General features: G+C 44.3%; 1 protein-coding gene across 12 annotated transcripts in view; it reads right to left on the minus strand.

The window, feature by feature from the left end:
• The window catches only part of LOC137522782 (protein phosphatase 1 regulatory subunit 12C-like), a 58,578-nt gene that overhangs the window by 27,868 nt on the left and 4,394 nt on the right, over positions 1 to 26,316 (minus strand). For 2 of the 12 annotated variants that reach the window (XM_068242859.1, XM_068242860.1), the window contains exons 2-8: positions 23,477 to 23,603; positions 20,640 to 20,771; positions 19,013 to 19,103; positions 17,843 to 17,974; positions 12,731 to 12,822; positions 4,171 to 4,223; positions 1,491 to 1,587 (exon numbers count right to left, since the gene is read on the minus strand). In XM_068242859.1, the coding sequence (XP_068098960.1) occupies positions 1,491 to 1,587; positions 4,171 to 4,223; positions 12,731 to 12,736 (156 nt within the window). In that variant the 5' untranslated portion in view covers positions 12,737 to 12,822; positions 17,843 to 17,974; positions 19,013 to 19,103; positions 20,640 to 20,771; positions 23,477 to 23,603. Of the gene's footprint in view, positions 1 to 1,490; positions 1,588 to 4,170; positions 4,224 to 12,730; positions 12,823 to 16,865; positions 16,895 to 17,842; positions 17,975 to 18,896; positions 18,989 to 19,012; positions 19,104 to 20,639; positions 20,772 to 23,476; positions 23,604 to 26,316 lie in introns of those variants that run through there. The other 10 variants (XM_068242863.1, XM_068242865.1, XM_068242864.1 and 7 more) reach the window with 9 other exon arrangements.

Here is a 26,316-nt window from a genome sequence, read left to right on the forward strand (position 1 = left end):
TTGAAAGCATTCCCTGCGTGTAAAACTGTTTTCTTTCAATGCAGAGTAGTACAGGCTTGTTTATCTGTAGCTAATCGGCAAACGCAATCATTGCCGGCCAGGAGACTATCTCTGCCTGTGTCATGATTCTGCTTCCTCCTCTCTCTGCTTAGTAGACACATCGCCCTGGCAACAGCCGAGTCTCTTTAGCAGAAAAGAAGTGGTGCAGAGTGAAAAGACAGGCAGAGAGCTTCAAGGTTATATTTTCCAATGAAGCAGAGATAAGCAAGCCTGTACGGCTCCCTTTAGTGAAAAACATTTTTACCCACGGGAAATGCTTTTAAATGTTATTTTATGTACCAAAGAGTTACAGAAATTTTAGTTTTCAGAGTTTAATCCCACTTTAACCGGTTCAGCACCGCAGTGCCGAAAATCTCATGCATCCGAGCAACGTTCACCTCCCATTCATTCGCCTATAACTTTATTGCTACTTATCACAATGAATTGATCTATATCTTGTTTTTTCCGCCACTAATTAGGCTTTCTTTGGGTAGTACATTTTGCCAAGAATTATTTTTTTCTAAATCCATTTTAACAGGAATATTAAGAAAGAAATGAAAAAAAAATTTATTTCTCAGTTTTTGACCATTATAGTTTGAAATTAATATACGCTACCGTAATTAAAACGCATGTATTTTATTTGCCCATGTGTCCCGGTTATTACACCGTTTAAACGATATCCCTATCACAATTTATGGTGCCAATATTTCATTTAGAAATAAAAGGTGCATTTTTTCAATTTGCGTCCATCACGATTTATAAGCTTATAATTTTAAATAATATAATAACATACTCTCTTGACATGCATATTTAAAAAGTTGAGACCCTTGGGTAACTATTTATGTTGTTTTTGTTTTTTTAATTTTTTTTTTTTAATAAAAAATGTATGTGGGTAATTTTTGGTGTGGGAGGGAAACTGCTTATTTTAAATGTAAAATATTATAATTGTTTAATTAAAAATGTATGTGGGTGCAGTTTACTATTTGGCCACAAGATGGCCACAGTGAAAAAAGTCCTGGATGCGAATGATCTCGCATCCAGGAACTAAAAAGCAGAGAAGTTTCCTGGGGGCAGAAATACCGCGCTCTCTGGATAGAAAGCGTCGGTATTTCTGCGGGGAAGTTAGATCGGTGAATGGGAATTATATTCCCATTCACTGATCGGGGGGCTAGCGGCGGGTGCGTTCCCGATCGCGCGCACCATGCGGCGGGAGCAGCAGTGCCTATCTGGACGAGGAAGCTCGTCCAGATAGGCCGAACTGGTTAATTGTTTGGACCCAAAACAAAACACACAAACAAAAAAACCTCATGGTGCAATTGTTTTTTACTCACTGCATTCATGGTTTTGTTTTGTTTTTTTTGTAATTCGCTATCCATACTAAAAATTTTAATTACCAAATTGTGTCTGCACCAGATGCAAAGAACATAAAACAAACACCGGTTGCCGAGTACCTTTTTGTAGTCTTTGTCGGGCTCCTCTTTGTGCCTCTGTGGAAATGTGTATGTTCCTGCTCTGTAAGGGTGAATACTGTTAATGCTGTCTGTTATCCTGCAGTTAGAGCACATTAAAGGAGTTTAACGCATGTACTTTTAAAGTGAAGCAGTGTTCAAGCAGTTAACAGTGGTTAATAAGTGAGAGCATAGGGGGGGATATGGCACTGGTAAAGGACTCAGTGAATTTTGGAAATTAAAGTTTGCCACCATCGGGTTAGAAGGACAGCTCCATAATACAATAAGTACAGATTGTGGGCACAGTAAGCGGAGCTTTAAGGAGAGTGGAGGAACACTTGATATCACTGCAGTTTCCTATATCCCATTCAGAGATGCACTGCAAACGGAGAAGAAAACCTGTCTGCATGAAAGGTTTATCAGGCCACCCTGTGCCTTCACCGACACAGCACCATTATCGGCAGGCCCGGATTTACATCACAGGAGCCTATAGGCACAAACGTCCTGGCACCCTAAACTTCACCCTCCATGAACCTACAAACCCCCGCCGAACTGCACCACAAGTGTGCTGGATGGCCCATCTGTCATTTCACCCTTACCTGTCAGGTAGCTACAGGTGTCCCTTAGCATTCGGTAGCCTCAATATTAAGTAGCTAGTGGAGCCCCGACTGAAGGGAGATCTTGTCAGTGGAATGTCGAGTGCCAGGTGACTAAACTTTCATTTACCCTATGCTCAGAATAGGGAAGGAGGAAGGCGCTAGGGGAGGGAAGTGAGCCGCCCCTCTATCAGGCGCCTGTAGGCACGTGCCTACAATGCCTTATGTTAAATCCAGCCGAGTATCGGAGTATATTTCTACCTGAATGGTTTCACACTTTTAAAGCTGATTGTACAATAAAGGTATATAAACTGCAGTGAGGACTTCTTTACCTAGTGCACCATACACTATGACTTCATCAACCTAGAGCACATTAGTCACTCAGTCCAATGATAAGACCAGTTAATTAAAAGGCACCTCACCCACATTTAATAATGCCTGCATTCTCACTTTCACCTTCTAAAGGTGGCCACACAGGATACAATAAAATGATCCAATTTTACAGCAATTCAATAAAAACGATCATTTCTACAGAAAAATTGAAAGCTTTTTTTGAGTGAAAATTACGATCACATTTTCAGATTTTTCTTGATCGGGAGTAGCGGAAATTTTTGATCAATCTTTTGCAAGATTGCATGGTGTGTGGTAGACTGGCAATTTCGTAATGTAGAGACGCAAGCAGTTTTCAAAAACATTTTCACAACTGGGGAAAATTGAACTTACGTGTGGTACATTCGTCAGTTTTATCAAATGTTGCAATCAATCTGAAAAATTGATTGCAAGCTTGAATTGAAAAGAAATGTAAAAAAAAATTGTAAGATGAGTGGCAACTTTATCTGAATCTATATGAAGAGAAGCTCGAACAGAGGAGCCAGAATAGAGTAAAAATGTTTAAAAACAGTTTAAAAAGGGCAGTAGTGGTGGGCTTAACTCCAACAAGTCAAACACAGTCTGTGTTGATTAAAGATCAACAAAGATACAGTTTAAGTACTCCACAACGCAACACGTTTCGCAGATTCTATTCTACTTCATCGGGCAATTAAAGGAGTAAAAACTAGTACAAGTCTGGGTCCAAGCCAAACGCCTCTGCTATACAGTGGCTGCCTTTGCGGTAACCCATGTTTGAGTATAAACTCATATAGCTTCCAAATACAAATTGCTTCTCGAACCTACTACACTATTTTTGTGCTCTGTGTTCTTTTTCTCCTTCTGCAAGTTTATTTAAAGGGACTCCAAGCAGTAACTACAATCAAAATCTTAACTTACATGGGGCTTTCTCCAGCCCACCGTAGGTCGGGAGGTCCCTCGGCGTCCTTCTGGCTCTTCTCCCAGGCCCTGCTCAGAAATGGCTCCCGGGCGACACTGGGCACGAGTGTCGGGCTCCTTCTTCCGCCAAGATGACATCAGTAGTCACCACGCCGGCTGCTTCGCGTCATCACGGCGGCCTGCGTGACAGTATTACAGTATTGCGCATGCGCGGTTTAATCCTGTCACGCCGGCCGCCGTGATGACACGAGGCGGCCGGCGTGGTGCCGACTAACGTCATCTTGGTGGAAGAAGGCGCCCGACACTCGGGCCCAGTGCCGCCAGGAGCCATTTCTGAGCAGGGCCTGGGAGAAGGGCCAAGGGACCTCCTGACCTACGGTGGGCTGGAGAAAGCTCCAGGTAAGTTCAAATTTTGATTGTAGTTACTGCTCAGAGTCCCTTTAAATTTATGGTCAGCTTTAGGTGTGAGAAGCCCCAACTCCAGTCCTTGAGAGCCGATGTCACATTTTTGTCACAGCTCCAATTAATCGATGGGACTAAATCAATAAAGGTGTGGGTCATCAAGAACAATACATTTCTCCATTTTTAAGTTGAAGTACTGAAATAAATGGACTTTTGCATGATATTATAATTTATCGAGTTTCACCTGTTTATTTACTCAGGTCTGGTAGAAGAATCACACTGCCCTTTACTCATCCCAGGAGAGTGTATCCTTAGTGTATCCAAGAATTACAAAGTGACCATTGAACATAGTAGGGTATGTATGTACAGTATGTATGTAACAATTGTAAAACTATACATACATTCGGGAAAACCATTACCTGTGCCCCAACGTCTCACTGTGGTTTGCAGTCTCTGTGTCGTCGTTTGCCATCTATATAAAAGGCAGAAATAAAATCCATTTATAATGAAGCTAAGCTTCCAAACCAAATTTCTTCTAATTCCAACAACTAGTATTGGCCTACCCAATAAAGTTATGGAGAACTAGGATTGTTTGTAGTTTGGCAAAAAAAATCAGAGTTAGTACCTGCTAACGATGTTTTCAACAATCCTTCAGGGCAAAGGTGAGACGTCGCTCCTCCCAGGAACAGGAACAGACAGCACTTCCCCTATAAAAAAGTCACATGGTTAGTCCACCCTCAGTGCGTTTAGCCAAGTACCCGACAGGTGAACATTCCACTAACCCATAACCGTGCAACTATCAGACACAGACAATTAACACCCGGGTGGGATCGTTGCCCTGAAGGATTGTTGAAAACATCGTTAGCAGGTACTAACTCTGATTTTTCCCCACAATCCTTCAGGGCAAAGGTGAGACGATTAACAAGTAATACAACCTCAGGGTGGGACCACCGCTTGGAGAACGTTTCTACCAACCGCCTGGTCGTGTGCAGACATTGCATCAATTCGGTAATGACAGATGAACGTAGAAAAGCTTGACCACGTTGCTGCTTTACATATTTGCTCAGGCGAAGCCCCTGCATTATTAGCCCAAGCAGCTGCCCTAGCTCTAGAAAAGTGAGCTTTAAATGAAGCAGGAGCCTCACTTCCCATAACTCTGAAAGCTTCTATAATAGCTAACCTAATCCAATTAGCTATAGTAGATTTAGAAGCTCTCTGACCCACAGTTTTCCCTGAAATAAACCAAAGAATCTGTATTCCTGACATCTGCAGTTCTGTTCAAATATTCCAGAACACATCTTCTAACATCTAATGAGTGAAAAATCCTCTCTTTTCCACATTTTGGATTCACACAGAAAATAGGCAAAATAATATCATGCGACCTGTGAAACCTAGACATAACCTTCGGACAAAACTCTGGATATGTCTGTAACCCTAATGTATCCTGAAAATAAGGACTTTTCATAGACAAAGCTTGTAGCTTACTGACCCTTCTGGCTGTAGTGATGACTACTAAAAAATACTGTTTTTAATGTAAGATATCTAAAAGAACTGTCCTTAAGAGGCTCTAGGGAACCTTTGGACAGTTCCTTTAAAACCCCTGATAATCCCAAGGAGAAACGTATGGTTTATAAACTGGCAGTTTCCTAGAAAAAGCCTTCAGAAACCTCACTATCAAAAGGAGAGGAAGACAAGGGGATAACTGAAAAAGCAGATAAAGCAGCAATCTGCACTTTAGGCGTACTTACAGAAACATTTTTATCCCAACCCTCCTGAAGAAAATCCAGGACTGCTGGAACTGACAGGCTATCAAACTTAAAGCCGGACAGCCGAAGATGGAAAGTTTTCCAGTATTTCAAGTAAATCTTCCTAGTAACTTCTTTACGGATACCAATCAATGTAGAGGCTGCCTTGTCAGATACTCCCAATTTTTGAGTAAGGATCCAGACTGACAGATTCAATCTGCCTGGATGTGGATGCCACAGGTTCCCTTGCAGCAGCAGATCTGGCCTGCAAGGAAGTCTCCAAGGGTCCCCTAAGGTGCAATCAAAATCATCCGATTTTGACAACCTCTTGCTGATAACTGCCGGAATCAAATTGAGAGGAGGAAATGCATACCGAAGTGGAAAGTTCCACTCCTGAATGAATGCAGTCACCCCCAGATATATGCTTTTTTGGATTGAGGGAGAAGAAACTCTGAATCTGGCCATGGTCTTCTGTTGTGAACAGATCGATTGACTGTGTTCCCCATCGTTTTGTGATGTCTGGGAACACCTCTCTCTGTTTAGAGACCACTCTGATGACAGAATCCTGCTTCTGCTCAGTTTGTCTGCCTCTATATTGAGATTTCCCTCGAGACGAACAGCTCTCAAGGATAACACATTCTTTCCTGCCCAGGACAAGATCTCCTCCACTTCTTCTTGCAACAACAGGGATCTCGTGCCTCCCTGTTTGCTGACAAAACGCTACTGCCGTAACATTGTCAGAGTGGATCAGAACATTGGACTGTGACAGTATCGATCGCGCCTGAAATAAGGCCCGCTTTACTTAATTCCCTCCAGTTGGATGAACTCAGACTCAGTTCTGTCCACTTCCCTTGAAAGGCTCTGTGAGCTATACGAGCTCTCCAGCCCCAAGCGCTTGCATCCGTAGTAATTACCTTGTCTACAGGCTCCTTCCAAAGCCTTCCTTTCACAAGGTTGGATTCCTCCAACCACCACTGCAGAGACAACACCACAGTTTGAGGAATTGTGACTTTGAAATCTTATGTTTATGGACGACCGTCCCAATTTCCTAGAAGGAAACTCTGCAACTTCCTGATGTGCGCCAGTGCCCAGGGTACTGCCACCATTGTGGATGACATCAATCCCAGCACAGACTAAATCATCCTTAGGGAAACCTTGTCTTCCCTCTGTAATGATTTCACTGCCAAATTTATCTTTAGGATATTTTCCGGAGGAAAGAAAATCCTCTGTTTTAATGAATGCACTAGCATGCCTAGAAAAGGCGTTTTCTGACTTGGAATCAAAGAGTACTTCTCTAGGTTGATAATCCAACCTAGGGATCGGAGATGTTCCGATACCAGATTTAAATGGTTTGTCAGTTGATCTGCTGAACTTCCGAGAATAAGCAAGTCGTTTAAACATGGAATGATTAAAATCGACTGCTCTCTTAACGGAATCAATGCTTCTCCCAGCATGTTTGTGAACACTCTTGGGGCAGAAGTGATCCCAAACGAAAGGCAAACAAACTGGTAGTGTTCTACCCTCCTATTTACTCCAACTGCAAATTTTAGGAATTTTTGGTGAATGCCAATATGCATCTCTTAGATCGAGAGATGCCATAAAGGCCCCTGGAAACAGTAGCTCCCTTACTGAAAAAATGGATTCCATCCGAACTTTTTCTGTCTCATAACAGGTTAGGTTCAGAATCAGGCGGAACTTGCCCGACGACTTTTTACTACAAAAATAGTGAAACAGAAGCTTTGCTTTTGTTCCTTTACTGGCACAGGATACAGACTAACCAGCAAGCTCATGGTGACCCAGAACTCAGAGTGTGTAAGAGGCTTCAATGGTCCTAAAAGCCCTCTTACTAAAATGCTAAGAAAAGCAAAAAAAAGTTTGCTTTCTTAAAACAGAAAGAATTTGCAATAATTCAGGTTGGAGTGAGCTTGAGATGTCTCCCAGTGCATCACTGCTGACTATATGCAAATTAACCATTGTTACCCTTAGCAGCTACACACCGCTGGAATGCAATGATGTGTCAGCTTGTTAATTTGTACAGAGCCCTAATGATCCAACATGCATACAGACTGTTTCGGATTGTTTGATCCGGCACAGGATAAAATACATTCTGTTTTAGCATGTTTTGCAATATACTCAAAATTTCTGGAAACAGAGTGGGATCTCCTGGGGCCTTTGAGACTACAAATCTTGACGATGGATGGAGCGCAAACTATTTGGTAACCAAACTTTATTGTTCGGCAAATAAACAGGCTTTTTGCCCCTTTTGCCCACCTGAGAGAGAAGCATCTTAGCCTCCCCCCACCGCCTTACACGAGTCATTGGGATTTTGACTGGGTTTTCGGAGCTTTATATTTAAAGCCTCTTTTCCCGGACTTGTCAGAAGTCCACTTTCTGCCTTTTCTCTGATCTTTAGAGGCATCCCTTTGATCACACAAAAGACTTTAGTTGCAACAGCTTTTTTCTTTTTAGGAAAAATGTTTTCTTTTTGTTCGATGTACTTTCCAAAGCTGATCATTAATTTCAGCAGTGGGTGTAAACCTAATTGCCTCAGCCGAGGAATCAGCTAAATATGCAGCAGATTTAATGAGAATCGCAATAGAATTCAACAAATGCTCAACAGGTGCCAGTATATTAGCTCTGAGCTGATTAATCCACAGCTCCAAAGCTCTGACCATACATGTAGAGGCAACAGCCAGCCTAAACATAGCCACACTAGCCTCCAAAGACCTCTTCAAATAAGCATCCACTTTTTTATCCAGTGGATCCTTTAGCTTTGTATAATTGATCATGAATAGACAAATTAGCTACCACATCCTTACTCAACTCCAAAAGAGTAATTAATGGCAGCAATCAACGCCTCCGTATCCTCAATACGGAATTTAAACTTTGGAACAGACTCAGATTTTATTTCTCTAATGTCTGAATCCTCAGAACTAGCTGCAAACTCAGCCTGACTAACATCAACCTCAGTCACAGATACTCCAGATACAGCAACCTGAGAAGTAGATGGATTAGCATTCAATAATGAAGACTTAATTGATTCCAATGAAGCATTAATCTCCTCTCTAAAGGATCTCAATGTATTCTGAACAGAGTGACCCGGCTCCTCCCTCATAACCCTCTCTATGCACAACTGACAGAGTCTTTGCATAGGGCAACATTAGCTTAACATTGCACAAAGGGCATCTCTTATAATTAGGAGGGAGCCTATCCTTATCTGCAGCAGCAGCCTCAGCAGATTTAGCAGCAGCCTCTGTTTTGGCCTGCAAACAAACAAAACCAACAAGGCATGTAACTCTCTGTACAGCTTTAGCACATTTAGCCCAGAAAGAGAAGCCATTATCTCACCTTCTGGGCGGCCTGGTTGCTCTCAATCCTCTCAGCGTCTGACATGTCTCCAAACTTTCATGTCCAGCGCAGGACCAAACTCCCTCTGAGCAACAGTGCAAACAGGCCTGCGCAGCCTCCCTTTTAAAACATATCCGGCCTGCCACAATTGGATGAGGGGCGGACCGGAGGTTCAGAAGGAGTAATGAACCAACTCTACAAATTGCTACATCCGGCATACCCGCCGGAAATTACGCATCCGGACGCGGCTAAGCGTCCTAATGGCCGCAATGCGCTCCACGCTGCACATGGCCGCTGGCTTACCTCCGTCCTGCTCCTCTGCCGCAAGGCCGCCAAGGGGAACCCACGCCTTCCACACTTGCTCTCCCTGGCAGCGGGAGAGAAAGGTAGGCAAACCCCAGGAAAGCTCCAGCCTGGGGCGCACGGCCAGACTGCCTCAGTACCACAGTCTCAGCCACCCAGAAGGATCCACCTGCAGCCCAGCACACAGGCTTCACCCAGAGGGGAGATGCCGACCTGCCTGGACGCAGGAACAAACAGCACTGAGGGTGGACTAACCATGTGACTTTTTTATAGGGGAAGTGCTGTCTGTTCCTGTTCCTGGGAGGAGCGACGTCTCACCTTTGCCCTGAAGGATTGTGGGGAAAAATTGGATACTAAACTACAGTACTTTTAGGGAATGAGGTAGGTAGAATATCATATCCTTTAGTTGTAATAATATTCACCAAGAGCTAACAGATCGCTTCCATCAAGTTACTGCATGGCCATGTACTGTATTTCACTACTGCGGTTACGTGCTGAATGTATACCTTCGAACCACGGTTTACAACTGATACAATCTTACAAAATCCATGTAGCAGAAGGGTAAACCGAGTGTTCTCCCCAAGCCCTTTCAGATAGGCGCTCCAGCTAATTTTGCTGAATGCTCTGAATGCTTTGTCCTTGCTCTCCCCTCCTGAATCACAGGACGGCGTAAAATACTATTCCCAATCAGTCATAGCAACTCAAGGGATGGAATTCGGGGTCCAGCAATTGCCAGAACCCCAAATTACACTTACGCAGGGCACAGACTATAGCATTGCAGCTAAAGCCGTCTGGCGCCTTGTACCTCCATGCGTGCACCTAGATTACCTCCTTCGCTATCCCGCTCCACCCAGCTACATTTTCCTGCCACCTGGCTGACAAAAAAATTCTGGGGAGAACACCCCTTCAGGTAGTCCCTAAAACTACACAGAAGTTGTAAGACTATCAGTGGGCACCTTTGTGAATTCTGTCCACTGGATGCCATCTCTGAAATGCCTAGTTGGGATTTCCTGTTGCAACGTGATGTATTAATAAATGTAACCATTACAGACATCACTAGACTACACATCCCCAAAAAAATAAATAAATAGAGTGAAGTTAAAACTAGGTTCCTCTCGACCGACTTAAAATGTTAATGGACAACTGAAGTGAGAGGGATATGGAGGCTACCATATTTATTTCCTTTTAAACAATACCAGTTGCCTGGCAGTTCAGGGTCTACGGCTAAAAGTATTAGAGGCAGAGGATCAGCAGGACAGCCAGGCAACTGGTATTGCTTAATAGGAAATCCCTCTTGCTTCAGATGTCCTTTAATCGAAGCTCTATCAGGAAAGGCTGTTCTCTCATTAGCTGAGCTCCTAATTCTAATGGACAGGAAAGGTGGCAATTTAAAGAGAACCCGAGGTGGGTTTGAAGAATATTATCTGCATACAGAGGCTGGATCTGCTTATACAGCCCAACCTCTGTTGCTATCCCAAACCCCACTAAGGTCCCCCTGCACTCTGCAATCCCTCATAAATCACAGCCACGCTGCTGACAAACAGCTTGTCAGAGCTGGCTGTGTTTATCTCTATAGTGTCAGTCTGCTGCTCTCCCCGCCTCCTGCAGAACTCCGGTCCCCGCCTGCATCCCTTCCCTCCCTGCTGATTGGAGGGAAGGGACGGGGCAGGGACCGGAGCTATGCAGGAGGCGGGGGAACAGCTGAGACTGACACTACAGATGTAAACAAAGCCTCACAGCACGGCTGTGATTTATGAGGGATTGCAGAGTGCAGGGGGACCTTAGTGAGGTTTGGGATAGCAACAGAGGCTGGGCTGTATAGGCAGATCCAGCCTCTGTATGCAGATAACATTCTTTAAACACACCTCGGGTTCTCTTTAAGTATTTGTATAGAGTATATTATTGTCTTGTCACTAACTGTCCTCTCAGAGGGGCTCACACTCTAGTCTTGACCTCTTTTTCAGGGTACTGCAGTCATGTACACACTGAACATTTTTACAAAAACCCAGGCAAGATTGACATTAGCGGAAAATACAAATGGACGGTTTCCTTTGCGCTTAAAAGACTGTTACTAATTAGGTCTGCTGTAGAGAATTTGACAATCATTGCCCAACCCTCATCCGCATTCTGTTTTGAGTTTCTGGGCATTCCCAACCAATTACATCAGAAATGTATTAGTGGTGAAACACCTGCTTTCATGGAATGCAAACAGAAAGAATGTGATTGCTTCACTTTAGCTGAAGAGTCCGAAGGCAAAATGGGTACTGACAGCAGAATGCAGAAGGAAGTAAGAAGCAACACAACATTGCTTGTGTAAGCTACTGCCGTACCAGTAGTGTTTCTTATGTCACGGAGCAGATTAAAAGATTTTTTTTTTTTATAAAGGAAAAAACAAAACAAAAAACAATGTAATCTGATTAAAGCTGGCCATACACTTAAGGAAGCCATACATCAGACAGTGTATGGGCAGATCGGCCAAGAGACCGATCTCTCTCTGACTGAATCTGATCGGAGAGATCTGTTGCCTGCCGCAAACCAATTCCCGATCGATTTCAGCATGACATTTTCGGGAATCATCCTTATGACGCATCTGCTGCCTCTCCGACCCTGTCCTCCAGCATAAAATGTGCCCCCGTGCCTGAATACTTTACATGTCGGTAAAGTGTCGCCGCTGGCCCCATGCTGGCCCCATGCTCCGTCCACATACACGTGCCCCACATGGTTGCTGGCATCAGGGGCGTAACAATAGACCATGCAAGGGATGCAGCCACAGGGGGGCCCAGAAACCACAGGGAGCCCCATCCTGAGAGACTGAAAACCATGGGCAAGGAGAGAAGAAGCTTTCTGCTCTCTGCGCAATTGCTCTAATGACTGCATCTGGTCAGCCACGGATAAGGAATCATACAAAGTTTTGCAGACAAAGATTTGTAGACAGTCCCTTTTCATTGTGCATCAGGCTCTTGTGTACAGCGCCCAGCCCCCTTGGTGGAAGGGGGCCTAATCCAAAGTTTCGCAGGGGGCTCAGTGATTTATAGTTACGCCCCTGGCTGGCATAACATGGGCGAGTGTGTGACATCAGGACCTAAATTTGTGTGGAACAACAAATGTATCAAAAATGACCCTCAAAATTTTTAAATCCAAAATTGAAACCTGAACTGGGGATATAAAGGGAGTAAGCCCTTTTCATTTCAGTTGAATGTTAGGCAATTTATTTCAGTTTTTCCATTTGAAGCCAGCAGGTGGAGCATAAAGGGCTGAGCAAGCACAAAGCAATGACATGCTTTCAAAATGAGAGGCGGGGCAAAAATGCAGTTCCTCTGAAGCATGCATAGTTCAAAACATAGTTCTATGTAATACACCCACCATAATTTAAATGGTAATACTTAACATTGTTACAGCTATAATAAGTGGGCCACTTTATTTGACTGTAACTTGGCTATAAATGCTAATCTTGCTGGTACTTTTCTTTAGTAACTATCTACCAATCAGAGCCTGCAAAGACGCAAGCAGCTGAATCCATGCTTCCAATGACAACATGGTTCTCATCAGTACATCAACTGGTTTACATGGAAGAAAGATTTACCCCCATGTTTCCTGTTAGTTGCTCCCTCCGCCGCCACCTTCTTTCTCTTGACGTCAAGTGGTTTGAGTTTTCCGTTTCAGATTCAAGTTCTGCTGTAAGATAGCAGTTAGAGAGTCATGTTAGATCTTCGCAATACACAGAAAGTCTCAGTTGACGCTGTAGTGAGGACAAGGTGCCTAGAGTAGCCAATGTTTCATACTACACTATGGCTGCGTCAGTGGCATATGTGCTCAGATCCTCATCAGCATAGTACAGGGCGGCGGAGTCTGAGTCTAAGCAATTTGTGGGTGTCAGAGTCAGAGTGTTTTACAAACTGAGGAGCCTGAGGTCCATATGCAATTAACTTCTACTGAGGAGATATTTTTTCATCATCTATTTAGAATAACTTTTCAGCACTTTTCAAATAAAAAAAAGTTAAAAAATAGGTGGAAAAGTACTATACAAACTATGTTAAGTATTTTCTTGCTTGCTGGTGATTTGAAAGGCATTTTATTGACCAGTTTGAAAATATCCCTTAGGTGAAAACTCAGGAGAAAAAGTTAATTGCATATGGGCCTGAGTTGGATGATTTTTGTACAGACTACATAGCCCTGTAAGAGTTGTGAGGTCAGAGTCGTAGTTGAGGCGTTTTGGGTCAGAGGTTTTATAAACAGTTGTCGGATGATACCGACTCCACAGCCCTGGCGTAAGAGAGTATTCCTGGGTGTCAGGCTCTGTGGAAAGCTGATTGTCTGCACTGTCACCACAGCTCGATCTGTTTGAAGATATCACTGCCAACTATCTGCCCAAATGTGCTCCACACATCAGCGGAAAGGGACAGAGGTGGGTAATAGGGATGAGAGAGAACTGTTTCATGAAGCAAATCTAAATCCGCCTGTGTCCAAGAAGGGGGTAGATGGCAGAGAGGGTGAAGTTACCGGTATTGATCCTCACTTGCCCCTGCACTGCCTGCTGCGTGCCATCTCCCCAAAACGTCCTCCTTTACAGCAGAAGTTCTTGCTGTGAAGGAGGAAGTGTCGAGAAGATAGAGAACAGCAGCAATTGGCATGGATAGAGCTAATATAGCCATCTCTGCTGCAGCCCCCTCCTTGGGCACACGCGGGTGCAGGTTCGATTCACGAGAAACTGTTGTCTCATCCATAGTGGGAACACAAACTCTAGCAACTGATAAAGTCAGCTTTCCACTATAATAATCCACTATGTAAACAAGGGTCAGAACATGGATGCAAGTCTGTAAAAGAAAGGAAAAACACAATCGAGAGCCCCCAATAGTGTATTATTGATGATAAAGGAATGCCAAAGTAGCAGCAAATAGAAATACACTCACAAGTATGGGTTGCCGGGTTCAGGCAACCACTTAAAGCACTTATGGGGATATTATGCCTGTCCCCACTCAGGCTAAAAAGTCACTCTCTGTAGAAGGAAAGAAGGGGTGTTCACCCATTCATCAGGTGGATGACAATAATTGCAATGGAAACAGAGGCACCAGTAGAGTAAACATTGATCATAGGTAAAAACTGATAAAAGATGGGGGGGCAAGGGTGGACTTACCCACCCAAAACCAAACACAACCACTATGTATGGTTTAAGCAAGATTTAATTCATACTTCAGAACAAATGCAACGTGTTTTGCGGGTCTCTAGCCCACTTCCTACGGCAGTGATGGCTAACCTTGGCACTCCAGCTGTGGTGGAACTAAAAGTCCCATGAGGCACTGCAATACTCTGGCAGCTCTAAGCATAACTCAGGGAGGCAGAGTCATGGGATTTGTAGTTTTATCACAGCTGGAGTGCCAAGGTTAGCCATCACTGCTCTAAGGCAATAATACAGGTAGGAGTAACTCAGAAGTTGTGTAGCCAACAGAGTTACTCCTACCTGTATTATTGCCTGAGCCTCTTTTTCCATTGCAATGGATGTAAGTATAGACAGAGCTGTAATGGGCTGCACTTGCCTTACTGTGCCCTCACTGCAGTGTCATTTCGTAAAGCACATGGTGGGACAAAGCCATTTGCATGAAATCTGTAGAAATGCAGCAAAGGCCCTACTTTGGTGTTGGGCAACTGTGACAGAATGGAACAACCGCATTGGAAGGCAATACCCTGTATTTTGCACCACCTAAGGCTTGCTTTAAAGCATTAGTTTCATTTTCTTGCCTCTTTGGGACCATTCACAGTGGAGGCCAGTCATTAATAGCCAGGCAATTCTTTTTAATTTTTTAATATTTTTGAATATATGCATCCTTTATTGCTCTTCTAATCTAGCAGTCCAGTTAAAAGTAAGGCATAATTATATGCATATAGCCAATTAGCTCAGTGCATAATAGGGGTCACATGCTGGTATAATTGGTAATCAATTGGTGTTCGCTTATATTCCAATCATCTTGGTCTCCATTAATTTTGATTGTTAACTCTGTGAGTGTATATTTTTTTTCAATTTTTCCCTAGCTACAGAGAATCTCTCTGTGGCCCGGGATACCTCACGTACATTGTTGGAGGAACTAGGATGTACCACTTTGGTCGGTATATGGCTGGGTTTTTAATGGGTTAGGGAGTGGTGGTGGTCTCTTGCTCGACTATAGCAGTTGCCGAACTATGCAAATGGCATTTTTCATAAAAGTTTATCTAATAAAGATTTTCTACTTTTGAATCAAAAATTTTGCAGTCCTTGTATTTTCAATTACGGTACTTGTGGCAGTGTGCGGCTGAAAACTGGTTTGGTTGCTTTGTGTCTTTTTTCCTTTCTTTGGTTAAGGATACCAGTGCCTGCACCTGACGTTTTTGGGATTGCGCATTTGTAAATCTGTGGTTATTGTTGTTAATATTTAGTATTCTATGGCTGCTCCTACCATACCACAGCAGTACAAAAGTGCCCAGCCATCAGCACATAATGCACTGGATGTGCAGCTTAATTTAGATATAGTAAATTAGGAATGCACTGCTAGTAGCTGTGTGCATCACCTAGCACTGTTCCATATATGGATTAATATTAATGCCTGGTACAACCATATACAATTTGACTGGCAATCTTTACCACTTCCATGTAGTATGAGAGTTTAGACATCCATTCCACCGCTGGCAGCCCTGGTTAATTTATTGACTGGCGCACATGGCCCTGCCTGCGCACCTCAAGGCCACGCATGCATCCAGACTACGGAGGCTGACAGTGGTAAAATGGGTGGGACTGGACAGGCGCAGAGGAAGCTCTTGGACTACAGGATGGGCAGACCCAGTTAAGTATAAATCCTTGTGTTGGTCGCAGATGTACTTTAAGACTGTACAAAATATTTTTTTTTTATAGGAGTATACTTTAATTACACATATTTGGTTTGACCATACTGAAACAATTAGTCTAGAACTGCAATAGCTTGGTATAACATATAAACCCGCAGATACGCTAACCCTCACACTTTTGGCCCCTCAAAATAGGCCAAAAGCTACGACCTCCAATGTGCAGTCATTGCTCCCCATGCAGAGTGCACATTGGATCATGCAGACAGGTGCAAAGTACGTTGCAGAGCATGCTTTAGCGTGTATAGCTACCTGTCCTTGCTCCAGCTTGCATCCTCTAGTATCCCCATGCAGCTTCTTTATGTGACCACAGTGAGCCTGGAGTACGCTGCAGAGCGCACATGGGAGCGTGCTGGCAGGTGCAGAGTGCATATTGGAGCATGCTGGCAGGAGCAAAGTACGCTGCAGAGCATGCTTTAGCATGTATAGCTACCTGTCCTTGCTCTAGCTTGCATCCTCTAGTATCTTATGCAGCTTCTTCATGTGACCACAGTGAGCCTGGAGCTCTAGTGACCTGTTCAGAAACCTACTGTGAACACTAGAGGATGCAAGCAGGAGCAACGACATGTAGCTATAAATGCTGAACCCATGCTCTGCAGTGCGCTCTGCATACAGCAACCCCCCCCCCCCAACATGTCACAGACGGGATGTCACCAGCGGATAGGCCAGTGGACAGTAACTACTTTCTTTACTTGCAACTTACAAAGCCCTCAAGATTTCAGGCTACTGAGAGAAAGTTTACTGAAAGACCCCAGACGCACACAGCCATGCCACAAGTATTATTGTCGCTACAATTTAGACATAATAAATGCATCACCACTCTTTCTTGGTGAATTCACAGTATTTACAGTGGAAGATGTGACAGTATCAGTGCTCAGTAGTAGCCGAGATCTTCTGACTAGTTCCTGAAGTGGAGAATGCAAAAAAAAAAAAAAAAAAAAAAGGATGCATATTGTTTATTACCGAGATGCTTTCATTGATGTATTAAGAATCTTGAAGACATAAAAACTGGTTAAAAACATTGCCATTATCCATTTGGTTTATATTACTTGAAGTAGTGTTAAAACTATTTAAAGGGGATATAAAACTTCTGCAAAAGAATTAAATAAAACAAACCAACCACTAATCTGAGCCAGTTGGGCCAATAACTGGACATATGAACAGAAACGGCTTACTGGGTGAGTAGGTAGATGAACTGCACACAGTCTGCAATAGAAGATGCGGGTGTGACAACCACATAAGTGTGGCTAAGGACACTAATGCTGGGAATACAACATGAGATATTTTGGCAGATTTATGGTTCGATAGATAATTTCTGACAGGAGCAATCTTATTTTCGATAATTTTTCTGTTTGATTTCTCATAGAAGTGAATGGAAATTTATAAGAAAAACGATCGTAAAAATCGGACAGCAAGTCTGCTGAAAAATTTCATTTTGTATTCCCAGCATTAGATCTATGTGACGATATGGGCTCACATCACCCCTCAACTTTCTAATGAACCAGTGTAGTGCATGCTTCTTTTCAGTTTTCCAGGTGTGTTGGCTTAGACCAATTGTTATAACAGTTTGATATTGTAAGCATGGTGGAGTCTGCCAGGAATGAAAGGGTGGGCAGGGGTTAACTGTATGTTGCAGTAATTTAAAATGGGGGTAAACAGTTTGTCCTAAGGTCGCCACTGTTGAAAATATGCAATACTGTTGTCTCTGCTTAGACAACGTTTGGCAAAGGACTTTCATTCCCTTGGGTTCACAGTTTAAGTAGCCTGTTACCATTGTCGGTATGATGCACTTTATTTTTGCTGTAAATTACAGTAATACACTAACTGTGGTTTCCGGAGGTTGCTCTTGGTCCACTGAATCAGTCCTATCAGCATCTTTTGTATCAGAAGGTTGAGTAGGATCTACAGACTTTCCCAGTGTCTTTTCTGCTTCTTTGAGGTCGGTGAGCGTGACTCCCTGATAAAACAAGACGTTTATAAAGGGATTGTCATATTACACGCAGTAGCTCAATTAGGGATGCAGACTAAAAAAGGTCAGCAGATCAAACATGCCATGGAAAAGTAAGAGGACCTGGACCCATCTGGTCTACAAGGAAACAAGGCCTCATCCGGTTTACAAGGAACATCTTAAACCCTGAACAGACCTAAAAAATTAAATCCTGAACTTACCTGGGGCTTGTCTGGAGGCTGTAGTAGATACAGAAATCGGAAAAAAACACAGAGACACCGGGAGCCCTTGTGGTGTATTATCTTTGGACAATTGGTCTAGAGGTAAGAGTAATAATACTCACAATTCTGGGTGGTTATGGAGGCAACCTACTCAACTAGGCATGTGGGGAAAGCCCGTCCCCACTCGGTCTTTGTGATCGATGGTCGCAACTCCTTCAGAAAAAAACCTTTTCACTCCGAGTTTCTTGTGAAAAAGGGAATCCCACACTGTGGGATGTTATATAGTGGTATCAAGGAGGTAGGAGGCGCCCTTGTTGTGTATAAATAAGGGGATCAAGTTGTTTTATTGTGCTATTTTACAATAAAACAACTTGATCCCCTTATTTAGTGAGGTCATCTCTCATAAGGTAGGCTGAATTCAACAATTTTTTGCTAAACGTTTTATACACAACAAGGGCGCCTCCTACCTCCTTGATACCATTACCTGGGGCTTCCTCCTGGCCAGGAATCATGCGCAACTGGAAATGCGTGGCCCGTCCACGCACCTGTTGTCGTTGGCATTCTGTACACATGCGGTTCATTTTTTCAAGAGCCGCACATGCGCAGACGCTCGCGGTGACAGTTTTGCAAGACTCCCGGTGGGGTCGCGCAGCTAACAGAGCCCACAGCAGGAGGACGGAGGGGACCCAGAAGATGCTGAGGGAACTCACTGGCTACAGGGGGCTGGAGGAAACCCCAGGTAAGTTTAGAATTCCATTTTTGAGGTCTTTTCAGGGTCCCTTTTAAAGGCAACAAACTGAAGCCAGTGCAGAAATGTAGGTTTCACCTGAGTAGATCGTCGCGACTGCCTCATAAGCCGAGAGCAAGCTTCCCTCTGAGACTCCGATTCCTCATCCCGAACTGGTGTTTAGGAAGACCTGTGGGCAGAAGGTTAGCATTTATGAGAGAGAGAGAGGACTAAAATGTACTCTATAGAAGGAAAAAGAAAAGAGGGAGAAGGGAAAAAAGGAAGGGAGGGGGGGGGGGGGGGGAGATGCAATTACATCTTCAAATCTCATAATAGATAATGGCTACAAAGTCCACTGTATTTTGGACAGCAGAACAGTATGACATCTAGGGTCTGCGAGACTATATTGGTGTGGTAGGAAATCTCCATACAGCATCTCCATGAGATTACAGTCCACATTTTACAGGTCAAATTCCACTCAATTTATGGCAATTGCTAATCATTTTATAGAACTTAAATACTTTTTTTTTTTTTTAATGACTAAAGGCACACTTACTTTGACCCTGACCCACCCCTTTAGACTGTAAACTCCCCCCCCCCCCCTCCCAAGTGCATGTATAACCTTGTGATATGTTATATGTTGGATAAACTTGTGCTACTTCTCTGACACCCCTTGTAGGCTTCCCCGTTTACTGTCCAGCTAAATCCAGTAAAAAAGTCAGGATCCACTCACATTTAAAGCGGACCTGAAGAAAGAAAAAAAAAAGGAAAAGTTTCACTTACCTAGAGCTTCTGCCCGTGCCCGTGAGGTTAGCAAAGGATCTTCCGGGTCCCCTGCCACGGCCCGGTTTCTTTAGGGCCTGTTTCCACTACATGCGGATTCTGGATGCAGATAAACTGACTCCAACGAATGTCTATGGGCCGGTTTCCACTAAACGTGATTTTTCTGATGCAGATTCTCCACAGGCATTCAATGGAGTCAGTTTTCTGCATCCAGAATCTGCGTGTGGTGGAAACAGGCCCTTACCGCTGACTTACAGGTCAACGGCCACTGCGCCTGTGTGGCCCTGGCCTTGTGCATCCTTGCTCCAGTTGCCAAGAGCGTCCTGCGCTGTAAGAGGAAAATCTGTAATGTGCCTGCACAGGATGCGCAGCGGACGGACCAGGAAAGAAACTTATTTCTCCCCCTTTCTTTCTTCAGGTCCACTTTAAATCAAATAAAATTATAGCTTGTACAACTGGTTTTATATGCAGCAAGTGCCTTATCAAACCTAACTGGTAATTTAAAAAAACTTAAAACATCTAAGGCCCCTTCCCAAGTACATCAAGGAACGGGAGTGCCAACACAGCACTTCCATTTCAATGCGATTATGATTTCACTCATTACAATGAATGGAAATAGCAATGGGTTTGCATATTTCCTCAGCAACCATGCACTGTTCCATGATGAATGGATGGGGACATCTATCTCAGTCTATGCACTTCTGATATCCCTGCAAATCGCGTTGCACCGCATTCCCTATAAATGCACCAAAGATCGTGCTATGTGGGGAAGCAGCCTAACCGTGCTCTTCAAAACTATTTAAATTTCCATGAAGGATACCACTTCAGTCCTGTGGCACACAACATATATGCTATCAAGTAACATACACCATCACCACAGGCTACCAACAATCCAAAGAGGTTTATGAAGAAACAGGCCAGCATACAGGTGGAAGTATCTTACCTTCTCTTGTCTTTGGGGTCAAGAGTGGAGCTTGTGGTGGAGGACGAGGTGGTGGCAGTCATGCTGGTGTTTGTGTGCAACTGTGTGGTGGGAACCGTGTCAAGTTTCATCTGCAATCCACCTTCTAAGTCTCTATTAAGATGACCGAAGTAGACATTTGTTTTTCTTTTAAGGGATGGTCATGAAAATGTGGATTTATAAAGTACAATCCATTTCCATCATTCCTTTCAAAGCCAGTACAAGCTGGACATTGATTAAGCTAAGTACTTGTAAAAACAAAACAGAGAACACCAAGAGCCCAATAGTGCAATATTGTCTGGTAAGCTCAATATATAATTTAATGTCAAAGGCTCTTATACTCACAAAGGTGGGTTACCATCAGGCAACCACTTGACAGGCAGGTGGGGAGTATTAGTACCTGACCCCACTCAGGTATAAAAGTCGCTCTCTGTAGATAGGAAAATGGGGAAATAACCCCCCCACCAGGGGTGGACTTAATCGTGCTGTAATATGTACGAACAGAGGCGCCAAGCAGAGTAAAACAATGTTCTAAAAATGATAAAAAGAGGGAAGTCGAGGTGGACTTACCTCCCTCTGGTAGTGGACATATACTCAAATGCAGAGTAAAAAATATACAATTTATTCACAGCTCCATAAAATCGCAATGCGTTTCGCGGTCAACAGTCCCGCTTCATCAGGCAGTACAGGAGCATCTAAAAACTGGTTCAGGTCCATAAAGCGTGTGAGTGTAACGGTTGGGTGCTGCAACTCAGACGTCTGATTATTAGGTGATCTGCAGTATCACCAATAATACAGACACTATACCTTATGTGGTGATCTGCAGAATCACCAATAATGCGAGTATAGCTGGTCAAGATACTGAGAGAGTTGTGTATTGGTGCAACCGTAACTTTAATAGTATTGAGAGGCCTTACCAGAGGAGCTGGTAAGGGCGTACGTTAAAAAGGGGCGCTGGGAAAAAAGGGCGCCGGGTTTTTAACGATAAGCATGGATAACGTTTAAAAATGTATTGTACTGTATTTCGTTTAAAATTAATGTTTTTTAAAGTTATAAATCATTAAATAATGTGCATTAAATCGGCAATTGTAAAAACGTTAATCTTTCGTTTAAATATTGAAACGTATAATAACGTTAAAAAAAAAATTACTAAGTAACCCTCCCTGTACCTACCCCTAACCCCTAGACCCCCCTGTTGATGCCTAAACCTAAGACCCCCCCTGTTGGTGCCTAAGTAACCCTCCCTGTACCTACCCCTAACCCCTAGACCCCCCTGTTAGTGCCTAAACCTAAGACCCCCCTGTTGGTGCCTAAACCTAAGACCCCCCTGTTGGTGCCTAAACCTAAGACCCCCCTGTTGGTGCCTAAACCTAAGACCCCCCTGTTGGTGCCTAAACCTAAGACCCCCCTTTTGGTGCCTAAACCTAAGACCCCCTGTTGGTGCCTAAACCTAAGACCTGCCTAAACCTAAGACCCCCCTGTTGGTGCCTAAACCTAAGACCCCCCTGTTGGTGCCTAAACCTAAGACCCCCCTGTTGGTTTTTTCGTTTAAAAATAATGTAAAAAAAAAATGTACTGTTTTTCGTTTAAAAATAATGTTTGAAAAAAATATTGTACTGTTTTTCGTTTAAAAATAATATTTAAAAATGTATAAATCATTAAATAATGTGTAATCATGAGAAGCAGTAATAAAACATTAAGTCTCCGGGCGCCGCTTTTAAAACGTTATTTTTCACCGGCGCCCTTTTTTCCTATCGGGCGCCCATTAAACGATATTTATTATAGGAGTGAATGGCGGCGCCCGATTTGTCCACTAGCCTCAGGCGCCCGAATTTACTGTTTCCCTGGTAAGGTACTAACAGTATACTGAATGTATAAAATATCACAGACCTTTCCAGAAGACTGGAATAGGTACAAACAGAAAGAGAATAGAAATATACAGACTAGTCCTTCACCAGAGGAGCTGGCAAGGTACTAGTGGAGTGAGTGACTGTATAGACTTGATCAGACCTTTCCAGTGGAGCTGGAAAGGTGCTATCAGTCACTAAAAGAGACTATCTCACCAGAGAAGCTGGCGAGCCAATAGTGGAGTTGTGAGGCTCCTGTTTCATCCCACATCACCAAAAAAAAAATGCAGACAAGTTAATTTACTTCCCCCTAAAAAAAAATTGGCCCTAGACTACAATGGACATATGACTATGATGCGGAATAGATTGTGAGCTCCGAGGGACAGTTAGCGACATGACTACCGGTATATATACTCTGAAGTGCTACTGAAGATGTTGCCGCTATATCTGGGGCTGTTGCCCTTATCTGGGGCTTCCTCCAGCCTCTGACAGCCTATCGTCCCTGTCCCATGTCTGCTGCGTTGCAGGTGCCAACCTCACCAGGTCCTGATAAAGGGCAACCCGCCCGAAACGAATGAAGCATGAATAAAGTGAAGCATTGGAAAAGTTTCCGTTGAGGGTTGAGTTCCTTTGGAATGCTTATTCATTGGAGTTGATCGTGGAGGTGTGATGACCCTCTTGAACAGTGGAACTCCCCGCATTATAGTGTTCACACCGAGGCCCGAAGACTACCTTCTTACCACAGTGACCTGGTGAGGTCAGCATTTGCAATGGAGGGGACCCTGCGACACCAGACCTGCAGTGAGGGACAGATGGGGCTTCCTTCAGCCCCTGGCAGCCTAGGTAAGTACCGTACATTTTTTTTTTCCATTGACCTGTCCTTTAAAATCCACAGTGAGACATACTGTACAAATTATTATAAAAGATGGAATACACTTTAGAGATTACTAATTTCAATGGTACTAAGAAAACCTTTTTTCAATTTAGTTCTGTTCACATTGCTTATTCCTTTTCTCCTCCTGAAGAAGGTGCAAGCTGCTTGGCCATCAATTGTCATTTCCTGAAAAGCTGGTTAACACCACAGACCTCGGCATCCAATCTAAGAACGGGAAGGAAGGACGCTCTGTCAGTTCAACAATGGGAACAGCTCAATCAGAAGAAAATGTATGCGTGCTCAACATCAAGCTTAACCCTTTCAAGTCTGGCTGTGCAAATCTGGCTAAAATGGCTTACCATGAGACATGCTCACGCAGAAATGCATCTGCTTTCGCATGCCAAACTTTGCAGGCTCAAAAACCAATACCGCGAAGCGGTTGCCCTGCGGGAATTAGTTCATGCTTTATAGCACTATCCAGGAGCGCCACGGGGAGGCTTCCCAATGCCCCCATACAACCGGGGGGGCTGCGGGGCCCCAGGCTCTCTCACTGCCTAGGGACCACAGCGACACCCCGGAGGTGGAGGCTGGGCGAAGCAGACGACCCCCCCCCCCCAAGCGTGGCCAGCGCCGGAGGGGGCCATCCACACCCACCTCCCAATTTTTTTTTAAAACCAGGCACTTACCTTAACGTCCATTGCGTTCTGCTACTGCGCATCGACTTGGGGCACTGCATAGAACAGGAGTGACGCATGGGTCACCCCGAGCTGTGAAGCTCAGGGCTGGCTCACACACATCTCTCCAGAAGGGGGGGGGGAGGAGGACAGGCATAGACAGCCCACTACTGGAGCAAGCCGTCCACCACCTACCTTTAAAGGACAGAATTGCAAATAGCTCAAGCAGAAGAAAATGTATGCGTGCTCAACATCAAGCTTAACCCTTTCAAGTCTGGCTGTGCAAATCTGGCTAAAATGGCTTACCATGAGACATGCTCACGCAGAAATGCATCTGCTTTCGCATGCCAAACTTTGCAGGCTCAAAAACCAATACCGCGAAGCGGTTGCCCTGCGGGAATTAGTTCATGCTTTATAGCACTATCCAGGAGCGCCACGGGGAGGCTTCCCAATGCCCCCATACAACCGGGGGGGCTGCGGGGCCCCAGGCTCTCTCACTGCCTAGGGACCACAGCGACACCCCGGAGGTGGAGGCTGGGCGAAGCAGACGACCCCCCCCCCCCCAAGCGTGGCCAGCGCCGGAGGGGGCCATCCACACCCACCTCCCAATTTTTTTTTAAAACCAGGCACTTACCTTAACGTCCATTGCGTTCTGCTACTGCGCATCGACTTGGGGCACTGCATAGAACAGGAGTGACGCATGGGTCACCCGAGCTGTGAAGCTCAGGGCTGGCTCACACACATCTCTCCAGAAGGGGGGGGGAGGAGGACAGGCATAGACAGCCCACTACTGGAGCAAGCCGTCCACCACCTACCTTTAAAGGACAGAATTGCAAATAGCTCAAGCAGAAGAAAATGTATGCGTGCTCAACATCAAGCTTAACCCTTTCAAGTCTGGCTGTGCAAATCTGGCTAAAATGGCTTACCATGAGACATGCTCATGCAGAAATGCATCTGCTTTCGCATGCCAAACTTTGCAGGGTCAAAAACCAATACCGCGAAGCGGTTGCCCTGCGAGAATTAGTTCATGCTTTATAGCACTATCCAGGAGCGCCACGGGGAGGCTTCCCAATGCCCCCATACAACCGGGGGGGCTGCGGGGCCCCAGGCTCTCTCACTGCCTAGGGACCACAGCGACACCCCGGAGGTGGAGGCTGGGCGAGGCAGAGGACCATGGGAACAGTTGTCAAATTCAGGTAGCCAATCAGAAACCAGTAAGGACAAGAAGTCCGGTCAACTTTCTCTGTCAAGTAACAAAACCGCTTCTGATTCAAGTGATAACTTTGCTAAATAATTTAGAATAGAGTTATAGTGGCTTGCAAAAGTATTCGGCCCCCTTGAAGTTTTCCACATTTTGTCACATTGAAACATGAAACAATTTTATTGGACTTCCACGTGAAAGACCAATACAAAGTGGTGTACAGGTGAGAAGTGGAATGAAAATCATACATGATTCCAAACATTTTTATTATTTTTTTTACAAATAACTAACTGCAAAGTGGGGTGTGCGCAATTATTTAGCCCCCTTTGGTCTGAGTGCAGTCAGTTGCCCATACACATTGCTTGATGCGTGCTAATGACTAAATAGAGTGCACCTGTGTGTAATCTAATGTCAGTACAAATACAGCTGCTCTGTGACGGCCTCACCATGAAGTATAAAGAACACACCAGACAGGTCAGGGATAAAGTTATTGAGAAAATTAAAGCAGGCTTAGGCTACAAAAAGATTCCCCAAGCCTTGAACATCCCATGGAGCACTATTCAATCGGTCATTCAGAAATGGAAGGAGTATGGCACATCTGTAAACCTACCAAGACAAGGCCGTCCACCTAAACTCACAGGCCGAACAAGGAGAGCGCTGATCAGAAATGCAGTAAAGAGGCCCATGGTGACTCTGGACGAGCTGCAGAGATCTACAGCTCAGGTGGGGGAATCTGTCCATAGGACAACTATTAGTCATGCACTGCACAAAGTTGGCCTTTATGGAAGAGTGGCAAGAAGAAAGCCATTGTTAACAGAAAAGCATAAGAAGTCCCGTTTGCAGTTTTCCACAAGCCATGCGGGGGACACAGCAAACATGTAGAAGAAGGTGCTCTGGTCAGATGAGACCAACATGGAACTTTTTAGCCAAAATGCAAAACGCTATGTGTGGCAAAAAACTAACACTGCACATCACTGTGAACACACCATCTACACTGTCAAATATGGTGGTGGCAGCATTATGCTCTGGGGGTGCATCTCCTCAGCAGGAACAGGGAAGCTGG

This window comes from Hyperolius riggenbachi, chromosome 6, assembly GCF_040937935.1.
Source record: "Hyperolius riggenbachi isolate aHypRig1 chromosome 6, aHypRig1.pri, whole genome shotgun sequence".
NCBI lineage: Eukaryota > Metazoa > Chordata > Amphibia > Anura > Hyperoliidae > Hyperolius > Hyperolius riggenbachi.